This window comes from Stegostoma tigrinum, chromosome 4 (genome assembly GCF_030684315.1).
Source record: "Stegostoma tigrinum isolate sSteTig4 chromosome 4, sSteTig4.hap1, whole genome shotgun sequence".
Taxonomy (NCBI): Eukaryota; Metazoa; Chordata; class Chondrichthyes; order Orectolobiformes; family Stegostomatidae; genus Stegostoma; species Stegostoma tigrinum.
In genome coordinates this window covers 7552460-7579222 of record NC_081357.1, presented here as the reverse complement: position 1 = coordinate 7579222, position 26763 = coordinate 7552460, and the positions used below count along the sequence as shown (strand labels likewise).

Sequence of the window (26763 nt, the reverse complement as noted above, 5' to 3'; positions counted from 1 at the left end):
AACCTAATTAATTGCTGAGATCCCTAAGCTTGATTAAATTGCTTCGGTTTCTTACTGCAACCCAAAAAGGCACTCATCCATACATTTGATTTATTTCCAGGGTAAAAATTTGGAAAAAGTGGTCCATCCCTAATTGCTTCAAAAATGTAGTTGGTTGTCTTGACCTTCTGCAGTTCTGTGATAGTGACTATGCTCTCTCAATGGAAATGGAGAAAATTGATCAGCATTTTTGGTTCCCTTACTTGAGAAGAGATGTAGTTGTATTGGAGGCAGTTCAGAGGTGATTCAGTAAATTGAATTCGAGATGGGGATCTTATCTTTTGAAGAGAGCTTAAGCAGTTTAGGCATTTACTCTTTGGAGTTTAGAAGAAGAGGAGGATATCTAATTGAGGTATATAAGATAATAAAGGCAATTGACAAAGTAAACATTAAAAAGTTTCCTCATGTGGGGAAACCTGGATGAAAGGCCATTGTTTTAGGTTAAGGGCTAACCTAAGAGATTTGAAACAGATAGAGAAACATCACTTCTCTCAAAGAATCATAAATCTGTGAATTTGGCCCCAACTGTGCAGTTGAGGCCAAAATTGGATGAGCCATGACTATGTTAAATGGCAGAGCAAGCTCAGAGCTGAATTGGCTACTTCCTGCTCCTAGTTCTTAGGTTCTAAGGTAGTATTGAAAGATAAGCAATATGCATCCATGTTAGATGGATGGAAACATGGCGATGATGGTATTCCCACAATATTGCTTGTGTAGCAAATGATTTTTTTGGAACATTAATATCTGTTTTGTAGGCTTTGTAATTGTCTTGTGCAATGCAAAAGAAATGAATAAGCAAATTAATTATGTTTTTGTATTATGTTGGTTGAGGGGACGAATTTTGGCCATCATAAGGAGAACTCCTAATCCTCTTCCATTCCTTTTGTGAGATGTGTGCATCACTGACAAGGCCTGCATTTGTTGGCCACGCTGAATTACTGTTGAACTAAGTGGCTTGCCACACCATTTCAGAAGATAAATAAGAATCAACCACATAGCTTTGGATCCAGAGTCTCATGTAGGCTAGATCCTGTAAGGATTTCAGGTTACCTTCCCTAAAGGACATTCGTGAACCAGATTACAAAGTGTGAAGCTGGATGAACAGAGCAGGCCAAGCAGTACCTTAGGACTACTAAAGCTGACGTTTCGGGCCTAGACCCTTCATCAGAAAAGGGGGATGGGGAGAGGGTTCTGAAATAAATAGGGAGAGAGGGGGAGGCGGACTGAAGATGGATAGAGGTGGAGAGGAGAGGATAGGTGGGGTGGTAGGGAGGGGAGAGGTCAGTCCGGGGAGGAAGGACAGGTCAAAGGGGTGGGATGAGGTTAGTAGGTAGGAAATGGAGGTGCGGCTTGAGGTGGGAGGAGGGGATAGGTGAGAGGGACAACAGGAGGCGGGGACGAGCTGGGCTGATTTTGGGATGCAGTGAGGGGAGGGGAGATTTTGAAGCTTGTGAAATCCACATTGATACCATTGGGCTGTAGGGTTCCCAAGTGGAATATGAGTTGCTGTTGCTGCAACCTTCGGGTGGCATCATTATGGCACTGCTGGAGGCCCAGGATGGACATGTCATCTAAAGAATGGGAGAGGGAGTTGAAATGGTTCGCGACTGGGAGGTGCAGTTGTTTTTTGCGAACCGAGCGGAGGTGTTCTGCAAAGTGGCCTCCAAGCCTCCGCTTGATTTCTCCAATGTAGAGAAAGCCACAATGAGTAGAGCGGACACAGTATACCACATTGGCAGATGTGCAGGTGACCATCTGCTTGATGTGGAAAGTCATCTTGGGGCCTGGGGTGGGGATGAGGGAGGAGGTATCGGGGCAGGTATAGCACTTACTGCGGTTGCAGGGGAACATGCCGTGTGTGGTGGGGTTGGAGGGTAGTGTGGAGCGGACAAGGGAGTTCCGGAAAGAGTGGTCTATCCAGAAGGCAGACAAGGGTGGGGATGGAAAAATGTCTTGGGTGGTGGGGTCGGATTGTAGATGGCAGAAGTGTCGGAGGATGATGCGTTGTATCTGGAGGCGTTCTGGAGAGACCACTCTCTCTCTGGGACTCCCTTGTCCACTTCACACTCCGCTCCACCCTTACCACACCCGGCACTTTACGCTGCAACCGCAGGAAGTACTACACTTGCCCCCACACCATCTCCCTCACCCCCATCCCAGGCCCCAAGATGACTTTCCACATCAAGCAGATGGTCACCTGCACATCTGCCAGTGTGGTATACTGTATCTGCTGTACTCATTGTGGCGTCCTGTACATTGGAGAAACCAAGCGGAGGCTAGGGGACCACTTTGCAGAACACCTCCGCTCGGTTTGCAAGAAACAACTGCACCTCCCAGCCGCGAACCGTTTTAACTCCCCCTACCGTTCTTTAGATGACATGTCCATCCTGGGCCTCCTGCAGTGCCATAATGATGCCACCCAAAGGTTGCAGGAACAGCAACTCATATTCTGCTTGGGAGCCCTGCAGCCCAATGGTATTAATGTGGATTTCACAAGCTTCAAAATCTTCCCTCTCTTCTCTTCCCCGCACCCCTCCCCCGCCACCCCCCACCCCCCTTCCACTGTATCCCAAAATCAGCCCAGCTCGTCCCCGCCTCCCTAACCTGTTCTTCCTCCCACCTCAAGCCACACCTCCATTTCCGACCTACTAACCTCATCCCACCCCCTTGACCTGTCCGTCCTCCCCGGACTGACCTATCCCCTCCCTACCTCCCCACCTATACCCTCCTCTCCACCTATCTTCTCCTCTATCCATCTTCAATCTGCCTCCCCCTCTCTCCCTATTTATGTCAGAACCCTCTCCCCATTCCCCCTTTTCTGATGAAGGGTCGAGGCCCGAAACGTCAGCCTTTGTGCTCCTGAGATGCTGCTTGGCCTGCTGTGTTCATCTAGCTCTACACTTTGTTATCTCGGATTCTCCAGCATCTGCAGTTCCCATTATCTCTTAGTGAACCAGATTTTTTTTTCCACAGTGACAGCTTCATGGCCTAGCTTTCAATTCCATGTTTTATTTATTAAATTTAAATTTCACTAACTGTCAAGGTGAAATTTGAAAATCTATATCCCCAGAGCTTTAACTTGGATCTGCAGACTCTTGGTGACATTTGCTATGCTGCCATCTGCCTAGAGCGATGGGGTGTTGTACATTTGACCCAAACAGACAAATAAGTCATCATGTGCTGTATCACTTCACAAAACCAATGGTAATATATTGTGCTGGGTGAAACTGATCATAATGTCACATCACTCATGGAAAACCACAGAAACCCTTTGTCAGCCCTTTTAGATGATGGCTATGTAATTAATTTAACAGGTTAACTTTCACTGAGGGAACCTTTTGATAGAAAATATGATGCTAGAAGCTGTGAATCCATTTCCTGAAGCAGGATTACAATTCCATCTACTAATTTTTTGGCAAAGAGCATATTTCACATTAATTTGAAATAATGCTTGACTTTTTAAAACTGCATATCCAAATGTAACAATTTGTTAAAATTACTGATACCTTTCCAAATCACTGTAAATAGAGCAGCTATATTCAGTGCAGTTAGCATGAAAACCATATTAGGATGTACTGGTTAAGGAATATTGTGACTTCTGTTTGAGATAGAGATTTTCAATCCATTTTAGGCTTTATTTGGGTGGACTGATTTTACGACTTGGACCTGTTGTGAGTTCAAAACTTGTTGATTTTATATTTTTTTTCCTTGATGCATTGCTCATTTTGAATGTAGTAAATTTAGCTACATTTGGATGCCAGATGAAAGGTTTTGTTCAAGAGATTGATATTGATGAGCGAAGCGGCCTTTTAACTTGTATGATGCTAAACTATAGTCCATTTTGCTGGAGGAAAAGCATGTTATTTAGAGTGTAGTTAGGATCTGGAATATAATTTTTAAAAAATTTATTCACAGCATGTCCATATTGCTGGCTAGCCCACTATTTTAATGTCCATCCCTAGTTTCTTTCAAGAAGACTCTGATGAGTCCTTATGGTGTAGGTACACCTTTAGCATTCTGGTGTAGAGAATGATCATGATGTTAGTAAGGGAGTCCCAGGATCTTGACCCGGCGACTGTGAAAGAATGCCAATATAGGGCCTAGTCAGGCTGATGAATTGCTTGGAGAACACGTCGTCCTTCTAGATAGAAGTTGTAGATTTGACAGATGCTGCTGAAGGAGCTTAAGTGAATTATTCCAATGCATCTTGTAAATGGTAGATAAAATAACCACTATGATTCAGTGATGAATGTTAAAAGTGTGATTAAGTGCCAGGCAAGCTGGCCTTATTGTCCCAGGTGCTTTCAACCTTTATGAATGCCGCTCTAATGACACTCACCCAAGCAAGTGGGAAGTATTCTGACTTGTGGCTTGTCGGTGGTAAACAGACTTTGGGAGTTAGGAGGCACATTACTCAGGGCATTGGTGAGGCCTCTTCAGGAGTGCTGTGTACAGTTCTGGCCACCCTGCTATAGAAAGGATATTATGAAATTGGAGACGGCTTAGAAAAGATTTATGAGGATGTTGCTGGGAATGGAAAGTTTGAGTTATAAAGGTAGGCTGGGACTTCTTTCACCAGAGCATAGGAAGTTGAGGGGTGACCTTTATAGAGGGTTATGAAATCATGAGGGGCATAGATAATGGTGAATCTTTTCCTTGGCGGGAGCAGGTCAGTTCAAAACTAGGGGGCATATTTTTAAGGTGGCAGAAGATTTCAAAAGGACACAGGCAATTTTTTTTACACACAGTGTGGTTCATGTGCAGAATGAACTGCCAGAGGAAGTGGTGCGTGTCAGTACAGTTACAACATTTAAAAGACATTTGAATATGTACTTAAATAGGGAAGGTTTGGAGGGATATGGGCCAAATGCAGGCAAATGGAATTAATTTGATTGGGGAATATGGTCGTTGTAGACTAGTTGGACTAAAGGACTAAATTCCATGCTCTGTGATTGTATGACCTGCAGTTATAGCCACTCAATTTAATGGCCAGTCTATTTCAGTTTTGGTCAATGGTAACCTGCAAGATGTTGATAGTGGGAGGTTTGGTGATGGTAATGCCATTGAATGTCAAGGGACAATGATTAGATTCTCTTGTTGGAGGTGGTCATTACCTGTTACTAGTGTGGTGCAAATGTTACTTACCATTTGTCATCCCAAACCTGGATATTGTCCAAGTCTTAGTGCATTTGGACATGGACTTCAGTTGATGTCAAAAGTCCTGTGCCACTGTTTGGGGGAAGAACAGTGCTGCTATGGTTATTGTTTTTCTTTCATATAATATTCCCAATTCTTTGTTACTTGTGCACGTAACTAAGTAAAAAGTCCAACAAATGAAGTGCTTTGAGTCTGACAGAAACTTTATAACAACAAGTTTAATTATCAAAAAAATACCAGCTTTAATCTTCTACGTTTTATTCACCAGTGAGTATTACCATTTCCATCAAGCATGGATTCCACTCCGTTGGATGCCTGCTGAGGCCATCTTTGAGGATGATTTCTCCACAAAATCAGACGTATGGTCCTTTGGAGTTCTGATGTGGGAGGTATTTTCCCAAGGGGAATTGCCTTTTTTCAAACTCAGTGATGACGAAGTATTGACAGGTATCGAAGTTGGTTTTATTATTCCTGTACTTCTGTAGATCTGAAACTGATACTAATTTAGAACATAAACTGTTTTTATCCGTATTGGCTATTCTGACTTGAGGCCTGTGTAAATTAATGATGGCTTGAATTCAAGTTTCATGCGTATGTATAAGATGATCTGTATTTGGCACTAAATATAGAAACTTGAAAATATAGAATTTGACTGGGCCGATTATAGCTGGTAGAGAGGAATTTTATTTTTTAAATTCACACATGGGGTGAGGGCATCACTCGCCAGGCCAGTATTTATTACTTATCCTAGATGGTCTGGGGCCAGTTCAGAGTCAGTCACATTGTAGGCCAGACCAGGTAAGAACGGCAGTCTCCTTCCCTAAAGCACATAAGTGAACCAGATGGGCTTTTACTACAATAGACAATGGATTCATGGTCATCTTTAGGCACTTAACTCCAGATTCTTTATTGATTTCAAATTCCCCATCTGCCATGGCAGGATTTGTACCCAGGTTTCCAGAACTTGGATCTCTGGATTAACAGTCGAGTGTTGCCTCCCCTACTCCCTTCTGAGTCCAAGCAGAAGATGAGGTGCTGTTTTTCCAGCATGCAACTTCTCTCTCTGTAGCACTGTAGCAAACCTGAGACAGATATTGGCCAGGGAACACAGTGGTAACTGGAAGCTCAGGGTCATTTTTGTGGACAGATGTAGGTGTTCTGCGAAATGATTGCCCAGTCGGCACTTTGTCTCCCCAATATCGAGGACACCACATTGTGAACAGCAAATACAGCAGAGTAGATTGAGTGAAGTGTAGGTAAATTGCTGCTTCATCTGAAAGGTGTGTTTGGGACCTTGGATAGTGAGGAGGGAGACAGTAAACAGGCAGGTTTAAAGCCTTCTTGATTGCAAGGAAAGGTGCCTTGGGAGTGGAAGAGGAGCGGACTGGGAGACGCAGAAGCAAAATCCTGTCAGAAGGCTGACAAAGGAGGGGAGGGAAATAGTGTCTGGAAGTGGCAGATATGGCAGCTCATGAATCTTTTGATGTGGATGTTAAGTGGGTGGTGGATGAAGATGAGGGGCATCCTATTGCTGTTAATAGAACACACAACAGTACAGCACAATACAGGCCCTTCAGTGCCGAACATTTTCCCTAAACCTATGATTGATCTAACTTCCACCCCTACCTTATACTATCATCCATATGCCTATCTAATAAATGAATTAATGCCGCTAATGAGGCCGACTCCACTACCCTCTCTGGCAATGCATTTCACGCCTCGACCACTCTGAGTAAAGAACCTACCTCTGATGTCTCCGCTATATCTCCCTTCACTCACTTTAAAAATATACCCCCTCATAATAGCTACCTCCACCGGAGGAAAATGTCTCTGGCTATCCATTCTACCAATACCTCCGATCATTTTGTACACCTCTATCGAGTCCCCTCTCATCCATCGTCATTCTAAAGAGAAAAGCTCTAGCTTTCTCAGCCTTTCCTCATAAGACCATCCCTCCATTCCAGGCAACATACTGGTAAATCTCCTCTGTACCTTTCCTAGGGCTTCGACATCTTTCTTGTAATGACGCAATCCGAACTGGACACAATACTCCAGATGTGGCCGAACCAGGGTTTTGTATTGCTGGAGCATAACTTCACGGCTCTTGAACTTAATCCCTCTACTCATGAAAGCTGATTTGGGCGGAAAAACGGGGTGACAGATTTGCTTCCTGAAAATCCATTAGTAAATCAGGTGTTTATTTTTTGTATCAAGCAACTAGCTTTTTGATCAGGCTTTATTAATTGAGTCTAAATTCCACCACCTGTCATCGTGCAATTTGAGATCATCTTGGAGGTTTTGCATGGGCCTCTTGCGCTGTAAATTTTTGTTTTGAGTGTTTTCTACAACTCTGTTTTTATAAATGTTATTTCTTGGTGACTCGTGCTTGACACAGTATCCAACAAACTGTCTGACTGGAATGGCATGCTGTTTGATTATTCCTTCCCAACCTGTAATCACTGACTGACTGTTATTCAGGGTTGTCATAAATTTATTTATCTGTACTAATTGAACATATTTAGTGTCAACCCATTACTGAAATTAAAACAAAAAAAATGCACGAAGTACTCAAGTCAGGCAGCATCTGTGGAGAGAAACAGTTAACATTTTAGGTTGATGGCCTCTTACCAGAAATGAAAGTAAACAGATATGTAAGAATTATTAATTTGGCTGCATTTGTAACTAATGCAACCACTAGGTGGCTGACTGTACACACATGAATAAATTTGAGATAACAAAGTGTGGAGCTGGATGAACACAGCAGGTCAAGCAGCATCTCAGGAGCACAAAAGCTGACGTTTCGGGCCTAGACCCTTCATCTGCAGTTCCCGTTATTTCTGCATAAATTTGAATTGTGCTTTTAAACATGCATCAGCAGCAAAGCACCATTTATCAGACAAATCAGCTATTATCAGGTGTGATGCACAAATAATTTCAGTAAGGGAATCCAGTCAACATGAACAGCTATTAATTCCTGGTAAAATCTATAGACACAAAATCCTTGTGTACCTCAGCATCATATTAGCTGCCTTTTGAAGTAACATTGCCATGGAACACAAAACTGTGATATAACCTTCAATGAATAATTTTAATATTTGCAAATCTAAATACTAATGCATCACTTTGGCCTTCTGTTCTTTATCAGTCAGCACGACTACTGTTACAGTCAACTGATGCTAATGCTAGATAAGTCAGATCCGCATGAAACCTACCAAATGTGTTTAATTTTTCAGATGGTTACCATGGTGGCTAGTTACTGAAACGCATTCACACAAGGCTGTTGATGTTCTTTATCACCATTAGTGTATTACACAAAAGCAAAATGAATATATAAAACATTTAGAAACATCTTAACACAAGCAACGAAACAAAGTTTCAATTGGTTTCCAAAAACTGTCATTTTTATACATACTCAACTCCATAGAAATATTGCTCCTATCTCAATTCCCCAATTTCTTACTTAATCGACTCTTTCCACTTTCTTTTCCTTGGACTGTTGAGACAGTTTTATGATTCCTTTCTAGCCTACAGGCATGAACCTTCAACAGTTCTTATGGCATAAACTGTTTCAGTTCCGACAATAGAAAAGCCTCCGTGCAAGCTTTACTGGATTGGAAGTTCTACAGATTAAAGACACTTTGAACATCATGCCATTCTCTGCCCTTTTGCCATATCCTTACACATTGTTTCAATGTAAATAGTCATCTTATGTCTTGAATGCCTCAATTGAACCTGCCTCCATCACACTTCCAAGTAATGCATTCTAAACTCAAACAATCATTGTCTGAAAAGGTTTTTCTCACAACATACTTACTACTTTAAATCAGTGCCATCTCCTTTCTAAGATAACAAGGTGTAGAGCTGGATGAACACAGCAGGCCAAGCAGCAGCAGTGGAGCAGGAAAGCTGATGTTTCGGGTCAAGACCCTTCTTCAGAGATGGGGAAGGGGATTTTGAGGAGAAACAGTTTATGTAAAGTATCTAGCCCCTTGTAATTTTCAAAATTCCCGCAGATTTCCTTCTCAACTACTTCTCTCCATGTAAAAAATGTGTGTGGAAAAATACCCACTAATTACCTAATAATGGGCTTCCACCAAGTATTAAAACATGCTATGTGCAGATGGTTAAGGCAGGCATTTTTGAATAGTGCCGCCCTATCCACTTGTTTAAACCAGGGGACATGGGCAGTGGGCAAGAATAAGAAAAAAGGGTGGAGCTGGGGGAGATTAAAAATCAAAAATTTGATTATCTAACAATGAAGGGAGTGATAATGAAATAATAAAGAAGTAGAGGTTGTGTACAAGTAACGTTTTGAATTGCTACTTAAGGAATACTACCCAAGTTTCACTAGGGACAGAGAAAGAAACATAACACTGTCTACCCTACTCAGCAAAACTAAGAACAGGAGAAGAGAAAACCACAGGGAACAAGTTGGAGGCAGAAGTTGTGATGTTTAAATTGTTGAATTTGATGTGGAGTCTGGAAGGCTGTTGAGTACTGAATCTATAAAAGATAGGACATTATTTCTCAACTTTGTTTTGGGCTTCACCAGAAGATGCTAGCGGGCCAAAAACAGGTCAGCGAAGGAAAAAGGTGGAAAACTGAAATAAGCAACTGGACGCTGAACTTCTGTCTAGTTTTAAATACCTGAAACGACTTTGACGGGATGTGGGAAACTTTAATTCTGCACTTTTTTCCTGAATAAAGCACTTCTGAAAATGCAGTGAATTATGAGCCACTAGGTGATGCTTGTTGCTGGTTTCTCCTTCAATACTTGCAGCAGGCTGGATAGAGTAGATTGGGAGAAGCTGATATTCTTTAAAATAACAAGAACCAGAGGGTATAGGTTTAAAGTAATGGATAAAAGAAGCAAGGATGATGTGACAAATAAACTTTTTCACTCAGTGAGCAGTCAGGGCCTTGGAGGTACTAGCTGGAAATATGAGGGAGGCAGGTTCAATTGAGGCATTCAGAAGGGCATTGGATGATTATTTGGATAGAAATAATGCATTAGAGTATGGGGGGGAAAGCAGTAGATTGGTACTAAGTAATGATCATCATTTGAGATCCATTATGAGCATGATGGGACCGAACGGCCTCCTTCTGCACCAGAACAATTCTGTGATCCCACTTATCCTTTAATATTCCTTCCAGTGCACATGATATTGTTGATGCTTGTGAGAGCTCACCTTTTTTGCCTCAGTTATTGTTGCGGGTCACTGGAGAAATGTGTGGGAAATCATGCCCTGCTATTCCCAGAGTCATCACAAACCTTAAATATTTTAAAAAGTATGCAGAATTTGCCAATTTACTTGACTTTCAGATCCAGGTTGATGGAAAGCATAGACAGGATTTCTGTATTTAATAATAATTACTATTTATAACAAAAATATAGACTCTAGCTACAAGTAAACAATTTTGAACTGTTGGCATATAACACTATTTAAAAGTCTAACCCCCTTATAACCTCCTCCGTTCCCACAGACATGAAAAAAATGGGCATTGTGGGTGTTGGGAAAAACTGGAAGAATTGTCAGTTGGTCCCTGATGACCTGTGTGCTGAGATGACCCCTGCTTTCTGGTCTTGGTCTTTGTTTCGGGATGCTTTTGCGTGTTTGCAGGAGGCACAGGGTGATTGGTTCACCTTTGTAAAAGGTTTCTGAGCTTTTAATCAAAAATTAGTTTACAACAAGTACTGAAAGAATAAGTAAATTGGTTTCGTCCAGGCTTAGTGCTTTTTTTTTAAACTGCAGAAAACTGAGATAGATCTCCTCAGGCGCATAAGCTGATAGCTTCTTCTTATCTTGTGTATATGTCAAAGCTGTCTGCTGAGAACCATTCGCATAGTTGCTAATAGGCAGAAGGCCTTTATCATTGATAACTAGTCACTAGTCCACTTCAACTACATGCTCCCAGCTGAGACTTCATTTGTACTCAGCACTTGGCTTCAGTATGCAAATCCATTACTTAAACCAGCAGCTGTGTAAATATTACTTGTAGCGAGTATTAGTTTACTTCTAAAACTTCAGCAAGCCTTCAAGAGTCTCTTTTAAAAAAAACTTTTGCCTTTCTCTGACAATTAAAGAAAACTGAAAAGACTGTCTTTACAATATTTTCCCTGATTTTTGCACATTGAATTTTGCTTATTAAAATGTACTGAAGAGTACATTTGAAGCATAGTTGCTGCTATAAAACATTAACTGGAAACAACAACAGCATACTGGCATTGGAATTTCCTTTGGCTCAGTATAAGTGTATCATTAACGCAAATGTATATATGGCACGAAGATAGGTAGACAGATAGGTAATGTTGAGGAGGCGGGGTGGCTGTAATAGTTAGTCTAGGACAACGGTCAAATACACTGGGGAAGTATGAGATTACATATTATGGCAAGAAGAATAGGGGCATAGACTATTCCCTAAATGGAAAAAGTCTTTGGAAATCTGAAACATGAGGGACTTGGAAATCTTAGTTCAGGATTCTCTTGTGGTTACAATGGAGGCTCATTTGGCAGTTAGGAAGGCAAATGTAATGTTAACATTTGTTTCAATAGGGCTAGAAAATAAGAGCAGACATGTATTGCTAAGGCTGAACAAGGTTCTGGTCAGACCTCGTTTGGAATATTGAGCAATTTTGAGCCTTTGTCTAAGAAAGGATGTGCTAGCCTTGGAGGCTGTCCAAAGGAGGTTTACAAGAATCTTCTCCGGGATGAAGAGCTCATCACATGAGTGGTTGAAGACTGGGACTGTACTTGATGCCTGAATAGAGTGAATGTGGAGAACATGTTTCTACTGTTAGGAGAGACACAGCCTCAGAAGGAAGGCACGACCCTTTAGAATTGAGATGAGAAGGAATTTCTTCAGCCAAAGAGTTGTTGAATCTGTGGAACTCATTGCTGCAGAAGGCTATGGAAGCGAAGGCTATTAGTCTATTTAGGACAGAGGTTGCTAGGTTATTGATTAGTTGATTAGTAAACATTTTATTCAGAGAAGGTAGGACAATAGGATTGAGTAACATGATCAAATGATGGAGAAGACTTGATGGGCTAAATGGCCCATCCTAGTGTGGTACTGAACCATACTAATAAAGGAAGGTCTAATTTTGAGATAGCAAGAACTGCAGATGCTGGAGTCAGAGACAACATGGTTTGGAGCTGGAGGAACACACAGGTCAGCCAGCCTTGATGCTGCCTGGCCTGCCATGTTCCTCCAGGACATAATTTTAGTCTGCTTTACTAAACTCGTTCCAAGTCAGAGTGCTATAGTTAGACTGTTTCCTTAGGCTGTTGAGCACAAAAATTTTTCCAACAGTTGTCTCTTCACATCAATGTCCAGTGGTGTATATGTGTACACAGACAAATGAGGGAAGGATTGGTACCATTCTGAGCAGCCAGAAGACCTTTCTCTTTCTCTTCTCTCCTCACCAACTAATTCAATTTTAAAAACTGTTTTAAGGCATAAGTACTCAAGATGTAATCCCTTCCTCTAAGCTACAGATTGTGCTGTAGAACTCTAAGACACTGAGACAGGCCCTTTGGCCCAAATTGGCTTGTGCTGACCACAGTGTTCATCCATGCTAACCCCATTTCCCTGTACTTGACCCATATCCTTCTAAACCTTTACTATCCATGTATTAGTCCAAATGCCTTTCAAATATTGATAATATACCCACTGCAACCACTTCTGCTGGCAGTTCATTCCATATATGTACCACGTTCTCTGTTTTTTAAAAAGAAAGGTTTTCCCTGAGGTTCCCATGTATTCTTTCCCTTCTTACCTTAAACTGATGCCCTCCAGTCCTCAACTTCCCAACCTTGTGAAAAAGACTGAGTACATTCACTCAATTCATGCATCTCATGATCTTATACATTTCAATAAGATCTCCCCTCAGTCTCCTATGCTGTAAAGTAAAAGGTCCAACCTTTCCCAATAACTCAATATAACTCGAGTTCTAGCAACATCTTTGTAAATTTCTTTGCACTCCTTCCAATTTAACACTATCCTTCTGATAGCAAGGTGACCGAAACTGAATATAATAATCCAAGTGCAACCTCACCAACATCCTGTACAACTGCAGCATAACTTTCCAACCTCTATGCTGGATGCCCTGACTGATGAAGGCCGGTGAGCCAAAAGCCGCCTTCATTGCCCTGTCTACCTGTGACTCTACTTTCAGAGAACTGTGCACCTCAACTCCAAGGTCTCTCTCCTTAAGGTCCTACCATTCAGCATGAAACTCCTACCTGGTTTTGACTTTCCAAAATGTAACACCTCACACTTGTCTTTATTAAACTCCATTGCCATTTCTCCGCCTACTTCCCAACTGATCAAGATCCTGCTGCAGTTTCTCACTGTTCTCACTATTTTAGTGTCATCCGCAACCTTACTAAACAGGCCTTGTACATTCTCATTCAAATCATAGATGACAAACAGCAGGAGCCCGGCAACAACCTCTGAGGCACATCACACGAGCACCTCCAGTACGACAAGTATTCTTCCAGTATTACTCTCTGCTTCCTCCCGTGGACCCAATTGTTTATCCAGTTTGCCAGTGCTTCCTGGATTCCATGCTATCGATCTTTCTAGAGAAACCCACCACGTGGAACCTTATCAAAGCCTTTACTCGAATCCATAAAGACTACATCTACCATCCTGCCCTCCTCAACCTGCATAGTCACTTCCTCAAGGAACTCTAATAGATTTGGGAGACATGATGTTCCATGCACAAAACCATACTGACTACTAATCAAACCTTGTCTTTTCCAAATGTATGTGTATCTTATCCCTCAGAATCTTCTCAGGCAGTTTACCTACCACAGATGTCAGGCTTACTGGTCTGGAGTTCCCAGGTTTTTCTTTGCAGCCCTTCTTGAGTAAGGGCACACCACTTACTACCCTCCAGTCTTTGGAACCTCACCCAAAGCTAACAATGATTTTTTTCTGATGAAGGGTCTAGGCCCAAAATGTGGGCTTTTGTGCTCCTAAGATGCTGCTTGGCCAGCTGTGTTCATCCAGCTCCACACTTTGTTATCTCGGATTCTCCAGCATCTGCAGTTCCCAATATCAATGATGCAAATGTATCAGCCAGGGCCTCTGCAATTTCTTCTCTAGCCTCTTGCAGGGTTCATGGATATATCTGGTCAGGACCAGGAAGTTTATCCACTTTCATACATTCTAATACTTCCAACACCACCTTTTATTGTGATATGGGATGATTCTAAGATATTGCCACTAAGTTCCCCAATTCCCAAGGCTTCAGTTCTTTTTCCACAGTAAACACAGAGGACCTTGCCCATCTCCTGCAGTTCCACACATACATGTCTGCTTTGGTCCTTGAGGGCCTCTACTCTCTCTCTCTCTCTCTCTTTTTCCATTAAAATACAATAAAATCTCTTTGGATTCACCCTGATCTTCTCAGCCAAAGCTATCCCATGTCCCCTTTTTGCTCTCCTGATTTCCTCCTCCAGCAAACCTCCTATATACTTCCAAGGATTCCCTTGATCCCTGCTGCCTCGACCTGAGCCATGTCTCTTCCTTTTTTTCTCAACAAAGCCTCAATATCTCTTGTCATCCAGGGTTCCCTTCTCCTACCAATTTTGACCTTCACCCTCACAGGAACATATAGACCTTGAACTCTAGCTATCACACTTTTAAAGGCCTCCCACTTGCCAGAGGTCCCTTTTCCTGCAAACAAACTACTCGAATCAACCCCTGCAAGCTCCTGTCTAATTCCATCAAAATTCACCTTGCTCCAATTTAGGACTTGAACCTGTGGACCAGTTTTGTCCCTCTCCATAACTAGAACCGTGGTAACTGGTCCCAAAGTGCACCCCTCTGTCTCCTGTCCTGCCCTGTTTCCCAAGAGCAGATTGAGTCTTTTTGCCCCTTTCCGAGTAGGGCCCTCTATCTATTCTGCTTGAGGAAACTTTCCTGAGCACTTTAACAAACTCCACTCCATCTAAATCCTCAACACTATGATAGTCCCAGTCTATGTTAGGAAAATTAAAATCCCCCAATATGACAACCCGATTGCTCCTGCAAGTCTCCCCATTTGTTCCTGTAATTCCCGTTGACTGTTTGGGGACCTATAGTACAACTCCAATAATGTCACCATTCTCTTTTTATGTCTTAGCTCCATCCACAAGGCCTCAATGGGTGATCCCTCAGTTATTTCATCTGACTACTGCTGTGATACTCCTGTTTGTCAAAAATACAACTGCCCCTTCCCTCTTTCCTCCATTTCTGTCCTGCCTCTACAACTGCACCCTGGCACATTAAGCTGCCAGTCCTGTCCCTCCCTGAACCATGTTTCTGCAATGGCTATAATATCCCAGTTTCATGTATCCACACCCTGAGTTAGATGGCCTTACCTGTCAGCCCTCTTGCATTGAAATAGATGCAATTTAATCCAACAGGCATTGCTTACTCCCTGTCCTGTTCCAGCCAGACCTGTCTCTTCAACTTGCTGTTTCTGATGACTGTATCTCCTTCCAGCCTTGCCCTTGCCTCCCTGCTGTTGAGGATCCCAGCCCGTGCCAATTCCCTTTCAACTCTCCCTGGTGGCACTTGCAAATCTGCCTGCCAGGATATTAGTCTCCCTCCCGACTGAGGTGACAAATCTCAGATTGTTGGGAGCTCGTACTACCTCTCACATCTTCAATATGTCATAGGGTAGAGGAAGAAATGAGGATAAACTCAGATTAACCAGTTTTTGTTTTGCAGGCATACAAAACAATCAAATCAAACTTTCTGCACCTGAGGGCTGTCCATCTAAACTCTACAAACTGATGCAACATTGCTGGGCAGCGAGCCCCAAGGACCGCCCAGCTTTCAGTGAGATTGCTAACATGCTGGGTGAAATTCCTGCTGACAGCAAAGTCTGATGGCAGTTAATGACTGTTACCAAAATCATGCACTGTGTTCAACAAGAAGATATCAACGCCACATCGAGGGCTTGTTTGCTTGCTACGTCTCCGAATTTTTATTTTAACGTTTTTGCTTTTATTATTTCATTCAAGCAATCAAATATTCTAGTGACTATTGTCTATCAAAAATTCTAGTGACCTTTTGATTAATTTCTAAATAGTGCAGTTCCCAAGGCCTTTTACCCATTACTGTTATTGTGCATGTTTTTATGCCATGGAAGATTTTTTTCTCAAGTACAGGAGTTGGGATACTTACCTCCACCCCATCGGAAAGGCTTTGTTAGGTGGCAAGTGATAGTACAGATTACTGAGCATGTTAATGAAGAGCAATAAATTATGGTCACATCACCATCCCAGCCTCCCCATCCCCCAGCTGCTCATGTGGAAAGTAGTACTTGCTTCTCGTGCATCACTGTATAGAAGGAATTTGCTTCATCAAACTGTTCATTTCAAAAAGTAAAAGATCAAGCACAATCGATCTCTGCAATATAATCATGTTGAAAGAGAATACTGTGTACAGAGAAGCTGCAGGCACTTTGAAAGGACCACAGCCTGTTGCTGGATGGTACATGATCTCAGGATGCCTCCACGCCTGGAGCTTGTACATACTGTAGAAAATCACAATATTAACATTAACAACATTACTTAATATAGAAGAAGCTGGAGAAACCCGTCTATTTCTTCAAGAGTTTCTCAATTACTTGTCTTTCCAAATGGTACTGTTAATTTGCCTCCTTGAAAGAAAAGTTTATTTTATGTATGTTAACCTTTAAACATATCTTTACAAGCAAAAAACTATAACTAATGCCATTGGTTAAACTTGTGTTGCGTATAGGCAAGTCTGTATTGAACCAAGTGCCTGGTGTATGAAGGAATTATTATCAGTTTTCAATACTGTAATGAAATGCAAGATACTTTTTTTTTTATAATTCTTTTAAGAAACTTTTTTTATATAAAGCTTTCAGTTTTTTTAAGTGTGGGGGAAAAATACCTTGGCTAAAATGTTAGTTTTCTAATTTGCGTAAAAGTTAGACATTTAGTTCACATTTGACTTGTATGGTTGGTTTTATATCAGTAATTTCTACATGCTGCTGTCAATAAAATTCTCACTTTTTTTAGGTATTTATTTTATGTGTATCAATAAATATCTATGATTAAATTCTTGCATAAGTCCATAAGTCACAATAAGGAGACAAATGAGGTGGGGAAGATAGATATCAGTGTGTTTCTGGACAAGTGCTTGTCATGGCTATGTCCAGTGTGGGTTGGGGGAGGAACTGGACCCAACATTACGATATTTGCATCAAAAACTTGTGTTTACATAACATCATTCATGACTGCATTATATCCCAAAGGTGTCTGGCAGCCATTTTAGTACATCAAGAGTAGTCACTATTGTAATAAAGAAAACGTGAACAGCCAATTTGAGCACAGCAAGCTGCAACATGATAATCTGATAACCTGTTGCAGAGATGTTTATAAATACACTGTGGAAGAGAAGCTGAATGTAGTCTAGTGTGATATGTCACTGGATGTATCCGTGTGTCATAGAGAAGATGGTCTTGGCCAAAAGAAAGAAATAAGACAAAAACCATTGCATCTTTTAACAAACACAGATTTGTCACAACATGGTTAACACTGGAAGAAAATAAAATGTGAGGCTGGACGAACACAGCAGGCCAAGCAGCATCTCAGGAGCGCAAAAGCTGACGTTTCGGGCCTAGACCCTTCATCAGAGCTCTGATGAAGGGTCTAGGCCCGAAACGTCAGCTTTTGTGCTCCTGAGATGCTGCTTGGCCTGCTGTGTTCGTCCAGCCTCACATTTTATTAGCTTGGAATCTCCAGCATCTGCAGTTCCCATTATCTCTAACACTGGAAGAAACATGGCTTCCAATTTCCTCCATCATAGAGCAATCTGAGAATCGCCTGATGTTTATATGATTAATATTAGCCATATTAATATCTGCTCATCTGCAGTAAAATGCAAAATATCATCAATATCCTCCTAAAGGGTAAATGGAGCCTCTGTTTAATTTCTCAGCCTGAAAGCAACACCTGTGACCGTTAAAAGCTCCTTTCAGAGATTGGGAGGAGTGTACAGCAAGTAAGTATGACTATGATGTAAACTGGAAAGAGAAAATCTACATAAGAAGAGCAAGCTGCAGGAGATTAAAAACTTGCAGAAGATAGTCGGTTAAACTGTTTTTAGCTGTCAGAACAAGTGTGATGCCACAGGAAAACAGGTTGGTGATTGGTGAGTATTTATTCCCTGTCTCTTGATTAGCCAGCTGGTTTAAATCTGGAGACAGAATTAAAGCTGAAGAATATAGTTAGAAAACTCACTATTAAAGTGTTTAACATCCTATTTAATTAAACAGAATAGAGATGACTGAGCAAGTGATGTGTTGCAGCTGTAGTATTTGGATGTGCTGGTAGATTTTTTTTTGATTTAACTGATTTTTCTAATCAACCAAGCCGCAATTCTGAGGAAGGGTCATCGGACCTGAAACCTTAACTCTGATTTCTTTTCACATTTGTTGCCAGACCTGCTGAACTTTTCCAGCAATTTCTGTTTTTGTGCTGAGGTTTAGGACCTCTCTTCTGGGCTGGAGAGGGAGGGGAAGGAGCCAATTGTCATGGTCCAATTACGTTCCAATGATATAAGTAGAACTAAGAATAATGTTTTGCAGAGGAATTAAGAATGGCTTGGGTCTAAATTAAAAAGCAGCATTACACCGGTAATGATCTCAGCATTACTACCTGAGTCAAGTTGCAGTTAGTGTAGGATAAAGATATCAGGTAAATACGTGGCTGAAAGGTTGGTGTGGGAGAAATGCTTCTGATTCGTGGGATACTGGCACCAGTACTGGAAGAATTGACAGCTGTTCCGTTGAGATAAGCTTGATTTGGAATTTAAACAATACTAGAACAAATGTTCTGGTGAGTCTTATTAGTGTTATAGCTAGGGCTTTTAACCCGTTAGTGCGGGGGAAGGGGTTCAGTAGTAGAGCTGCAGGGTACTGAAGTGGTGAAGAATAATCAAGGTGTGACATGAAGGGGTAGAAAATATAAGCAGAAGAGTGCAGCAGAAATTAAAGTAATAATGGTAAAATATCAAACCTTAAAAGTCTTTTTTTAATCTTTTTTCATTTTTTATTGTAAAGAGATGAATTGTCAGAAACAAAGATAATGAGTCTCTCCGCTTTGCAGCACAAAAAAAGGCCTTTTGACGCATTGCCTTGTGTATCTAGGCAAGTGCACATCAACATGCTACTAAAATGTTATGAGGGTTTCCTCTGTTACCACCTTTACAGGCAGTGAGTGTCACCCTGTGGGGTTAGAGTGTTCTTCACATCACTAAACCTTTTGCCCCTTCTCTTATATCAATGCCCTCTAGACATTGATCCCTTTATCAAGGGGAAAGGTTTCTTCCAGTCCACCGTCTATATATCCCTCATAATTTTATACATGCACGTCAGCAAGTGGTGAGGAAAGCTAATGACATGCTCGCCTTCATAGCGAGAGGATTTGAATGTTGGATTAAGGATGCCTTGCTGCAGTTAATCAGGGCCTTGGTGAGGCCACACCTTGATTATTGTGTGGAATTTTTTGTTCTCCTAGTTTGAGGAAGGGCATTCTTGCATTTGAGGAAGTCCAGTGAAGGTTCACCAGATTGATTCCCTGGATGGCAGCTCTGACAAATGAGGAAAGACAGGATCGACTGGTTATGTGCTCACTGGAATTTAGAAGAACGATCTCATAGAAAAATGTAAAATCCTGATGGGACTGGACAGGCGAGATGTGGGAAGAATGTTCTCTATGTTGGAGAAGTCCAGAACTAGGGGTTGCAGTCTGAAAATAAGGGGTAAGCCATTCAGGACTGAGATGAGGACAAATTTCTTCACTTGAGTTGAGACTTGTGGAATTCTCTACCAGAGAAAGCTGTTGGGGCCAGTTCATGAGATTTATTCGAGAGGGAGCTGGACCTGGCCCTTACAGCTAAAGGAATCAAGGGGTATGGAAGGAACGCGAAAATGGGATACTGAGATTGCATTAAGACCATAGGAGTGGTAGTAAGGCCATTCTGGCCATCGAGTCTACTCCGCCACTTAAATCATGGCTGCTGGGCATTTCAACTCCACTTCCCTGCACTCTCCCTGTAGCCCTTGATTCCTTGTGAGATCAAGAATTTATCGATCTCTGCCTTGAAGGCATTTTATGTCCCGGCCTCCACTGCGCTCTGTGGCAATGAATTCCACAGGCCCACCACTCTCTGACTGAAAAAATGTCTCCTCATTTCTGTTTTAAATTGACCCCCCCCCCCCCCCCCCCCAATTCTAAGGCTGTGCCCACGGGTCCTAGTCTCCCCGCCTAACGGAAACAACTTCCCAGCATCCACCTTTTCTAAGCCATACGTTACCTTGTAAGTTTCCATTAAGTCCTCCTGCAACCTTGTAAATGCTAATGAATACAATCCCAGGATCCTTAGCCATTCATCGTACGTTAAACCTACCATTCCAGACATCATCTGTGTAGCAAAGAACAAGGCAGGGGATCTTGTAGAAAAATGTAAAATCCTGATGGGACTGGACAGGCGAGATGTGGGAAGGTGGCAAACGGAGTTTAATACGGATAAATGTGAGGTGATTCAGTTTGGGAGGAATAATAGGAAGGCAGAATACCGGGTCAATGGAAAGATTCTTGGTAGTATGGATGTGCAGAGGGATCTTGGTGTCCATGTACATAGATCCCTGCAAGTTGCCACACAGGTTGATAGTGCTGTTAAGAAAGCTCACGGTGTTTTAGGTTTTATTGGTAGAGGGATTGAGTTCCAGAGCCGTGATATCATGATGCAATTGTACAAAACGCTAGTGCGGCCTCATTTGGAATATTGCATGCAGTTTTGGTCGCCTCATTTACAGGAAGGATGTGGAAGCATTGGAAAACGTGCAGAGGAGATTTACCAGGATGTTGCCTGGTCTGGAATGCAGGCCCTATGAAGAAAAGCTGAGGAACTTGGGTCTGTTCTCATTGGAGAGAAGAAGGCTAAGAGGGGATTCAGTAGAGACATACAAGATGATCAGAGGATGAGATAGGGTGGACAGTGAGGGTCTTTTTCCGAGGATGATGACTTCGTCTTGTACAAGGGGGCGTAGCTACAAATTGAGGGGCGATAGATTTAAGACAGAGGCAGGTTCTTTACTCAGAGTGGTAAGGGCGTGGAATGCCCTGCCCGCCAATGTAGTTAACTCAGCCACATTAGGGGCATTTAAACAGTCCCTGGATAAGCATATGGATAATGATGGGATACTGTAGGGGGAGGGGCTGGTCAGTGCAACATTGAGGGCCGAAGGGCCTTTTCTGCACTGTATTGTTCTATGTTCTAATCTCCACTGGACATGCTCCAGCACCAGTATGTCCTTCCTGAGGTGTGGGGCCCAAAGATCAAAAGAACTGCAGATACTATAAATAAGAAACAAACATCCGGTGACCCATCTCAGAACCACAGTTCACTGGACCCGAAATATTAACTCTGATTTCTCTTCACAGATACTGTCAGACTTGCTGAACTAATCTGGCTCCTGAGATTGCATGATCTTGTTGAATGGTGGTGTAGGTTTGAAGGACTGAATGGCCTACTCCACTACTTTCTATGTTTGCTCTGATTCCCCACTTAAATTAAGGCTGCGGTCCCTAATGGGCCCAACTCTCTCCCTTGTTATCCTTTTACCCTTAATGTACCTGTAAAACAACTTGGGATTTTCCTTTCTTTTATCCAGCAGTATTCTTTAAATCCCCTTTTAGCTCTTTTAAACTCCTTTTGTAATTTCTCTCTTGCGCATGTTAACAGCTCTAGGGCTTTTGCTGTTCTGAACCCTCAGTGTTTGCCATAAGTCTCCCTTTTTCTCCTAATCCAGTGCTGTATATCCCTTGATAGCTAGGGTGCACAGGATTTGATGGTCCCACTGTCTATCTTTATTGGAAGATGTTGGCCCTGTACCCTTCGTGTTACAATTTTGTATGCATCCCACTCTTCTAAGACAGATTTACCTGAAAGCATCTGCTCCAGACCAGTGGTACTATTGGAGTGTCACAGGGATTAGTCCGAGGGACTCAATTATTTATGATCTACGTGGATTTTGAGGAGGAGACAGCGTGATTAATAGATGATCAAATGGGGGCAGCAATTGGAAAAATGTTGGTGTCTATTATAAAGTATCTAATAGCGCAGTATTTAGAAAAACATAATTTGATCAAGTAGTGTCAGCATTGTTTCACAAAAGGAAAATCATGCATGACAATTTTTTTTGTTTTCTTTGTTCATTAACAGTGTGAGGGTGTTGCTGGCTAGGCAGCATTTATTGCCCATCCCTACTAACCCGGAGGGCAGTTCAGAGTCAACTACATTGCAGATCTGGAGTCACGTGTAGGCCAGACCAGGCAGCTTTCTTCCCTAAAGGACATTAGTGAACCAGACGGCATTTTCCTTACAATCGATAATTGGTTCATGGTCATCATTAGATTCATAATTTCAGGTATTATTATTGGATTCAAATTCTGCCGTGGTGGGATTTGAACCCGGGTCTCCAGAGCATGATGTCATCTCTGGATTAACAGTCCAGTGATAATACCACTAGGCCTTTGCCTTTCCTTGAATATTAGAATTCTTTGAAGAGGGGCGAGCAAGGGATTTAATATAGAGATAATAGGAACTGCAGATGCTGGACAATCTGAGATAACAAAGTGTGGAGCTGGATGAACTCAGCAGGCCAAGCAGCATCAGAGGAGCAGGAAAGCTGACGTTTCGGGCCTAGACCTTTTTGGATTTCAAAAAACCCATGTTAAGCCATATATCAGTATTAATATTAGCACAGATAGAGGATTGGTTGATTAATAGAAAACGGCATAAAGGGAAATTTTCAGTTTAACAACCTGCGACAGCGATCAGCTGATTCTAACTATTTATAATCAATGTTAATGACATGGATGTGGGATGGAAAGTACCAAAGCAAGATTTGCAGATAACACTAAAATAGATGGGTAAGTAAAGAGCATTGAGTAAATTTGAGGAGGAGGCTGACAGATTTTTTATTAGTAATTGGTTTGAAATGTTATGGGGAGTGGTCAGGAAAGTGGAATTGAGGGTGAGATGAGATCAGCCATGATCATATGAAATTGATGGAACAGCCTTGAAGGGATGAATTGCCAACTCCTGCACCTAGTTCTTACGACAGGGTAAGTTTGGAGAGGCATAAATCGGGGGTATAATCTCAGAATAAGGAGTCGCACATTTAAGACAAAGATGAGGATGAATTTCTTCTGAGTAGTGAATCTGTGGAATTCTTTGTATGGTTGTCTAATGTATAGATTCCTGACAAAGGAGGTGCAATAAGGTTGTTGACCTATCTTTCTACATTTAAAGAATCTGACAGATTTGAATGTATTTCTAGCATATTGGATTATGTAATCAATTATTATTTTGAGATTTTGCTAAATACAAATCCCTGACATGGACCTTTCTTTATGCCAGAAGGAATATCCAACAAATGGCTTTAAAAATGCTTTCACTTTTCATCTCTGCTGCTGTGGACTGTGTGAGTGTATGCATCCTGCGAGAGTGCTATGGGAAACATATGGCAGTGTGTGTCAAATCCTGATTCTCGGGACATAAAGTATCTGACTTGCCATAAGGCTATATTTCACCAGCTGTAAAATCAGAGGATTGAGGCCCATTTGTTATCTGTTATTTGAAATTCTTGGGCAACTGTGTCATTATAACCACACAAACAGCTTTTGTGTTCCTAAGATGCTGCTTGGCCTGCTGTGTTCATCCAGCTCCACACTCTTATCTCGGATTCTCCAGCATCTGCAGTTTCCATTATCTCGGCTTCAAAAATTTTCTGCTTTTGTCGATCCTGTTTAACTTTTTTACCAGCTCTCCTAACTCATTGCTCTTCAGGAGGGCTTAAACTAATTCAGCAGGGGGATGGGAACCTGAATTGTAGCTCCACTGTACAGGAGGTTGAGAGTAGTGAGATCATGAATAAGGCTTCAAGGTCGCGGGAAGGTAGTTTTGAAGTGTGTTGACTTCAACACCAGGAGCATCCAGAATAAGGTGGGTGCACTTGCCAACATGGTTGGTACCTGGGACTTTGATTTTGTGGCCATTTTGTAGACATGGATAGGGCAGGGACAGGAATGGTTGTTGCAGGTTCTGGGGTTTAGATCTTTCAGTAAGATCAGGGAAGGTGGTAAAAGGGGGAGGTGTGGCACTGTTAGTCAAGGACAGTATTACGGTCACAGAAAGGATGTTTGAGGACTCACCTGCTGAGGTTAGAGAAAGGAAAGCGGAGGTCACCATGTTGGGAGTTTTCTATATGTCTCCGAAAAGTTCCAGAGATGTAGAGGAAAGGATTGCAAAGATGATTCTGGATAGAAGCAATGGTAACAGGGTCGTTGTTTTGGGGTCTTTAACTTTCCAAGTATTGACTGGAAACACTATAGTTCGAGTACTTTAGATGGGTCAGTTTTTGTCCAATGTGTGCAGGAGGGTTTCCTGACACAGTATGTAGATAGGCCAACAAGAGGCAAGGCCACATTGGATTTGGTGCTGGGTAATGAGCCCGGCCAGGTGTTAGATTTGGAGGTAGGTGAGCAGTTTGGTGATAGTGACCACAATTTGGCTTCGGTTACGTTTACTTTAGTGACGGAAAGGGATAGGTGTATACTGCAGGGCAAGAGTCATAGCCATGGGAAAGGCAATTATGAGGCGATTAGGTGAGATTTAGGATGCATAGGATGGGGAAGGAAATTGCAGGGGCTGGGCACAATTGAAATGTGGAGCTTGTTCAAGGAACAGCTACTGCGTGTCCTTGATAAGTATGTACCTGTCAGGCAGGGACGAAGTGGTCGAGTGAGGGAACAGTGGTTTACTAAAGAAGTTAAATCTCTTGTCAAGAGGAAGAGGGAGGCTTACGTGAAGATGAGGCGTGAAGGCTCAGTTAGGGCGCTTGAGTTACAAGTTAGCCTGGAAGGATCTAAAGAGAGAGCTAAGAAGAGCCTGGAGCAGGCATGATAAGTCTTTGGCAGGTAGGATCAAGGAAAACCCAAAAGCTTTCTATAGGTATGTCAGGAACAAAATGACCAGAGTAAGATTAGGGCCGGTCAAGGACAGTAGTGGGAAGTTGTGCATAGATTCCAAAGAGATATGAAGGGCGCTAAAAGAATATTTATTGTCAGTATTCACACAGGAAAAAGGCAACGTTGTTGAGGAGAATACTGAAATACAGGCTATTAGACTAGACGGGATTGAGGTTCATAAGGAGGAGGTGTTAGCAATTCTGGAAAATGTGAAAATAGATAAGTCCCCTGGGATTTATCCTAGGATTCTCTGGGAAGCTAGGGAGGAGATTGCAGAGTCTTTGGCTTTGATCTTTGTCCTCATTGTCTACAGGAATAGTGCCAGAAGACCGGAGGATAGCAAACGTTGTCCTCTTGCTCAAGAAGAGGAGTAGAGATAACCCCGATAATTATAGACCAGTGAGCCTTATTTCAGTTGTGGGTAAAGTGTTGGAAAGAATTATAAGAGATAGGATTTATAATCATCTAGAAAGAAGTAATTTGATTAGGGATAGGCAACACGGTTTTGTGAAGGGTAGGTCATGCCTCACAAACCTTATTGAGTTCTTTGAGAAGATGACCAAACAGGTGGGTGAGGGTAAAGTGGTTGATGTGTATATGAATTTCAGTAATGCATTTGATAAGGTTCCACACGGTAGGCTATTGCAGAAAATACGGAGGCATGCGAGTGAGGGTGATTCAGTGGTTTAGATCAGAAATTGGCTAGCTTTGAGGTGTACAAGGTAATGAGAGGCATGGACAGAGTTGATAGCCAGAGACTTTTTCCCAGGGCAGGATTGACTGCCGTGAGGGGTCATAGTTTTAAGGTGTTAGGAGGAAGGTGTAGAGGAGACGTCAGAGGGAGGTTCTTCACCCAGAGAGTTGTGAGCGCATGGAATACTTTGCCAGTGGTAGTCGTGGAAGCAGAGTCATTAGTGACATTTAAGCTGGACGTGCACGTGGATAGTAGTGAATTGAGGGGAATGTAGGTTAGGTTATTTTATTTTTTGATTACGATTATTCCACGGCACAATATCATGGGCCGAAGGGCCTGTACTGTGCTGTACTTTTCTATGTTCTTTGTTCGAAGGAAGAAGACGGAGGGTGGTGATTGATGGGAAATATTCATCTGAGAGTTCAGTTACTTGTGGTGTACCGCAAGGATCTGTTTTGGGGCCACTGCTGTTTGTCATTTTTATAAACAACCTAGATGAGGGCGTAGAAGGATGGGTTGGTAAATTTGTGGATGACACTAAAGTCGGTGGATTTGTGATTTGCGGAAGAATGTTGCAGGTTACAGAGTGACATAGATAAGCTGCAGAGCTGGGCTGAGAGGCAGCAAATGGAGTTTATTGTGGAAAAGTGAGACATGATTAACTTTGGAAGGATTAACAGGAATACAGAGTACTGGGCTAATGGTAAGATTCTTGGTAGTGTGGATGAGCAGAGAGATCTCGGTGTCCATGTGCATAGATCTTGAAAGTTGCCACCCAGGTTGATAGGGTTGTTAAGAAGGTGTATG

At 42.1% G+C, this 26763-nt stretch overlaps 1 protein-coding gene across 2 annotated transcripts in view; it reads left to right on the top strand.

Moving 5' to 3' along the window:
* LOC125452813 (inactive tyrosine-protein kinase 7-like) overlaps positions 1 to 26763 on the top strand; it is a 212741-nt gene that overhangs the window by 180592 nt on the left and 5386 nt on the right. The window contains exons 19-20 of one of the 2 annotated variants that reach the window (XM_048531694.2): positions 5465 to 5643; positions 15919 to 17241. In XM_048531694.2, the coding sequence (XP_048387651.1) occupies positions 5465 to 5643; positions 15919 to 16079 (340 nt within the window). In that variant the 3' untranslated portion in view covers positions 16080 to 17241. Of the gene's footprint in view, positions 1 to 5464; positions 5644 to 15918; positions 17242 to 26763 lie in introns of those variants that run through there. The other variant, XM_048531693.2, reaches the window with a different exon arrangement.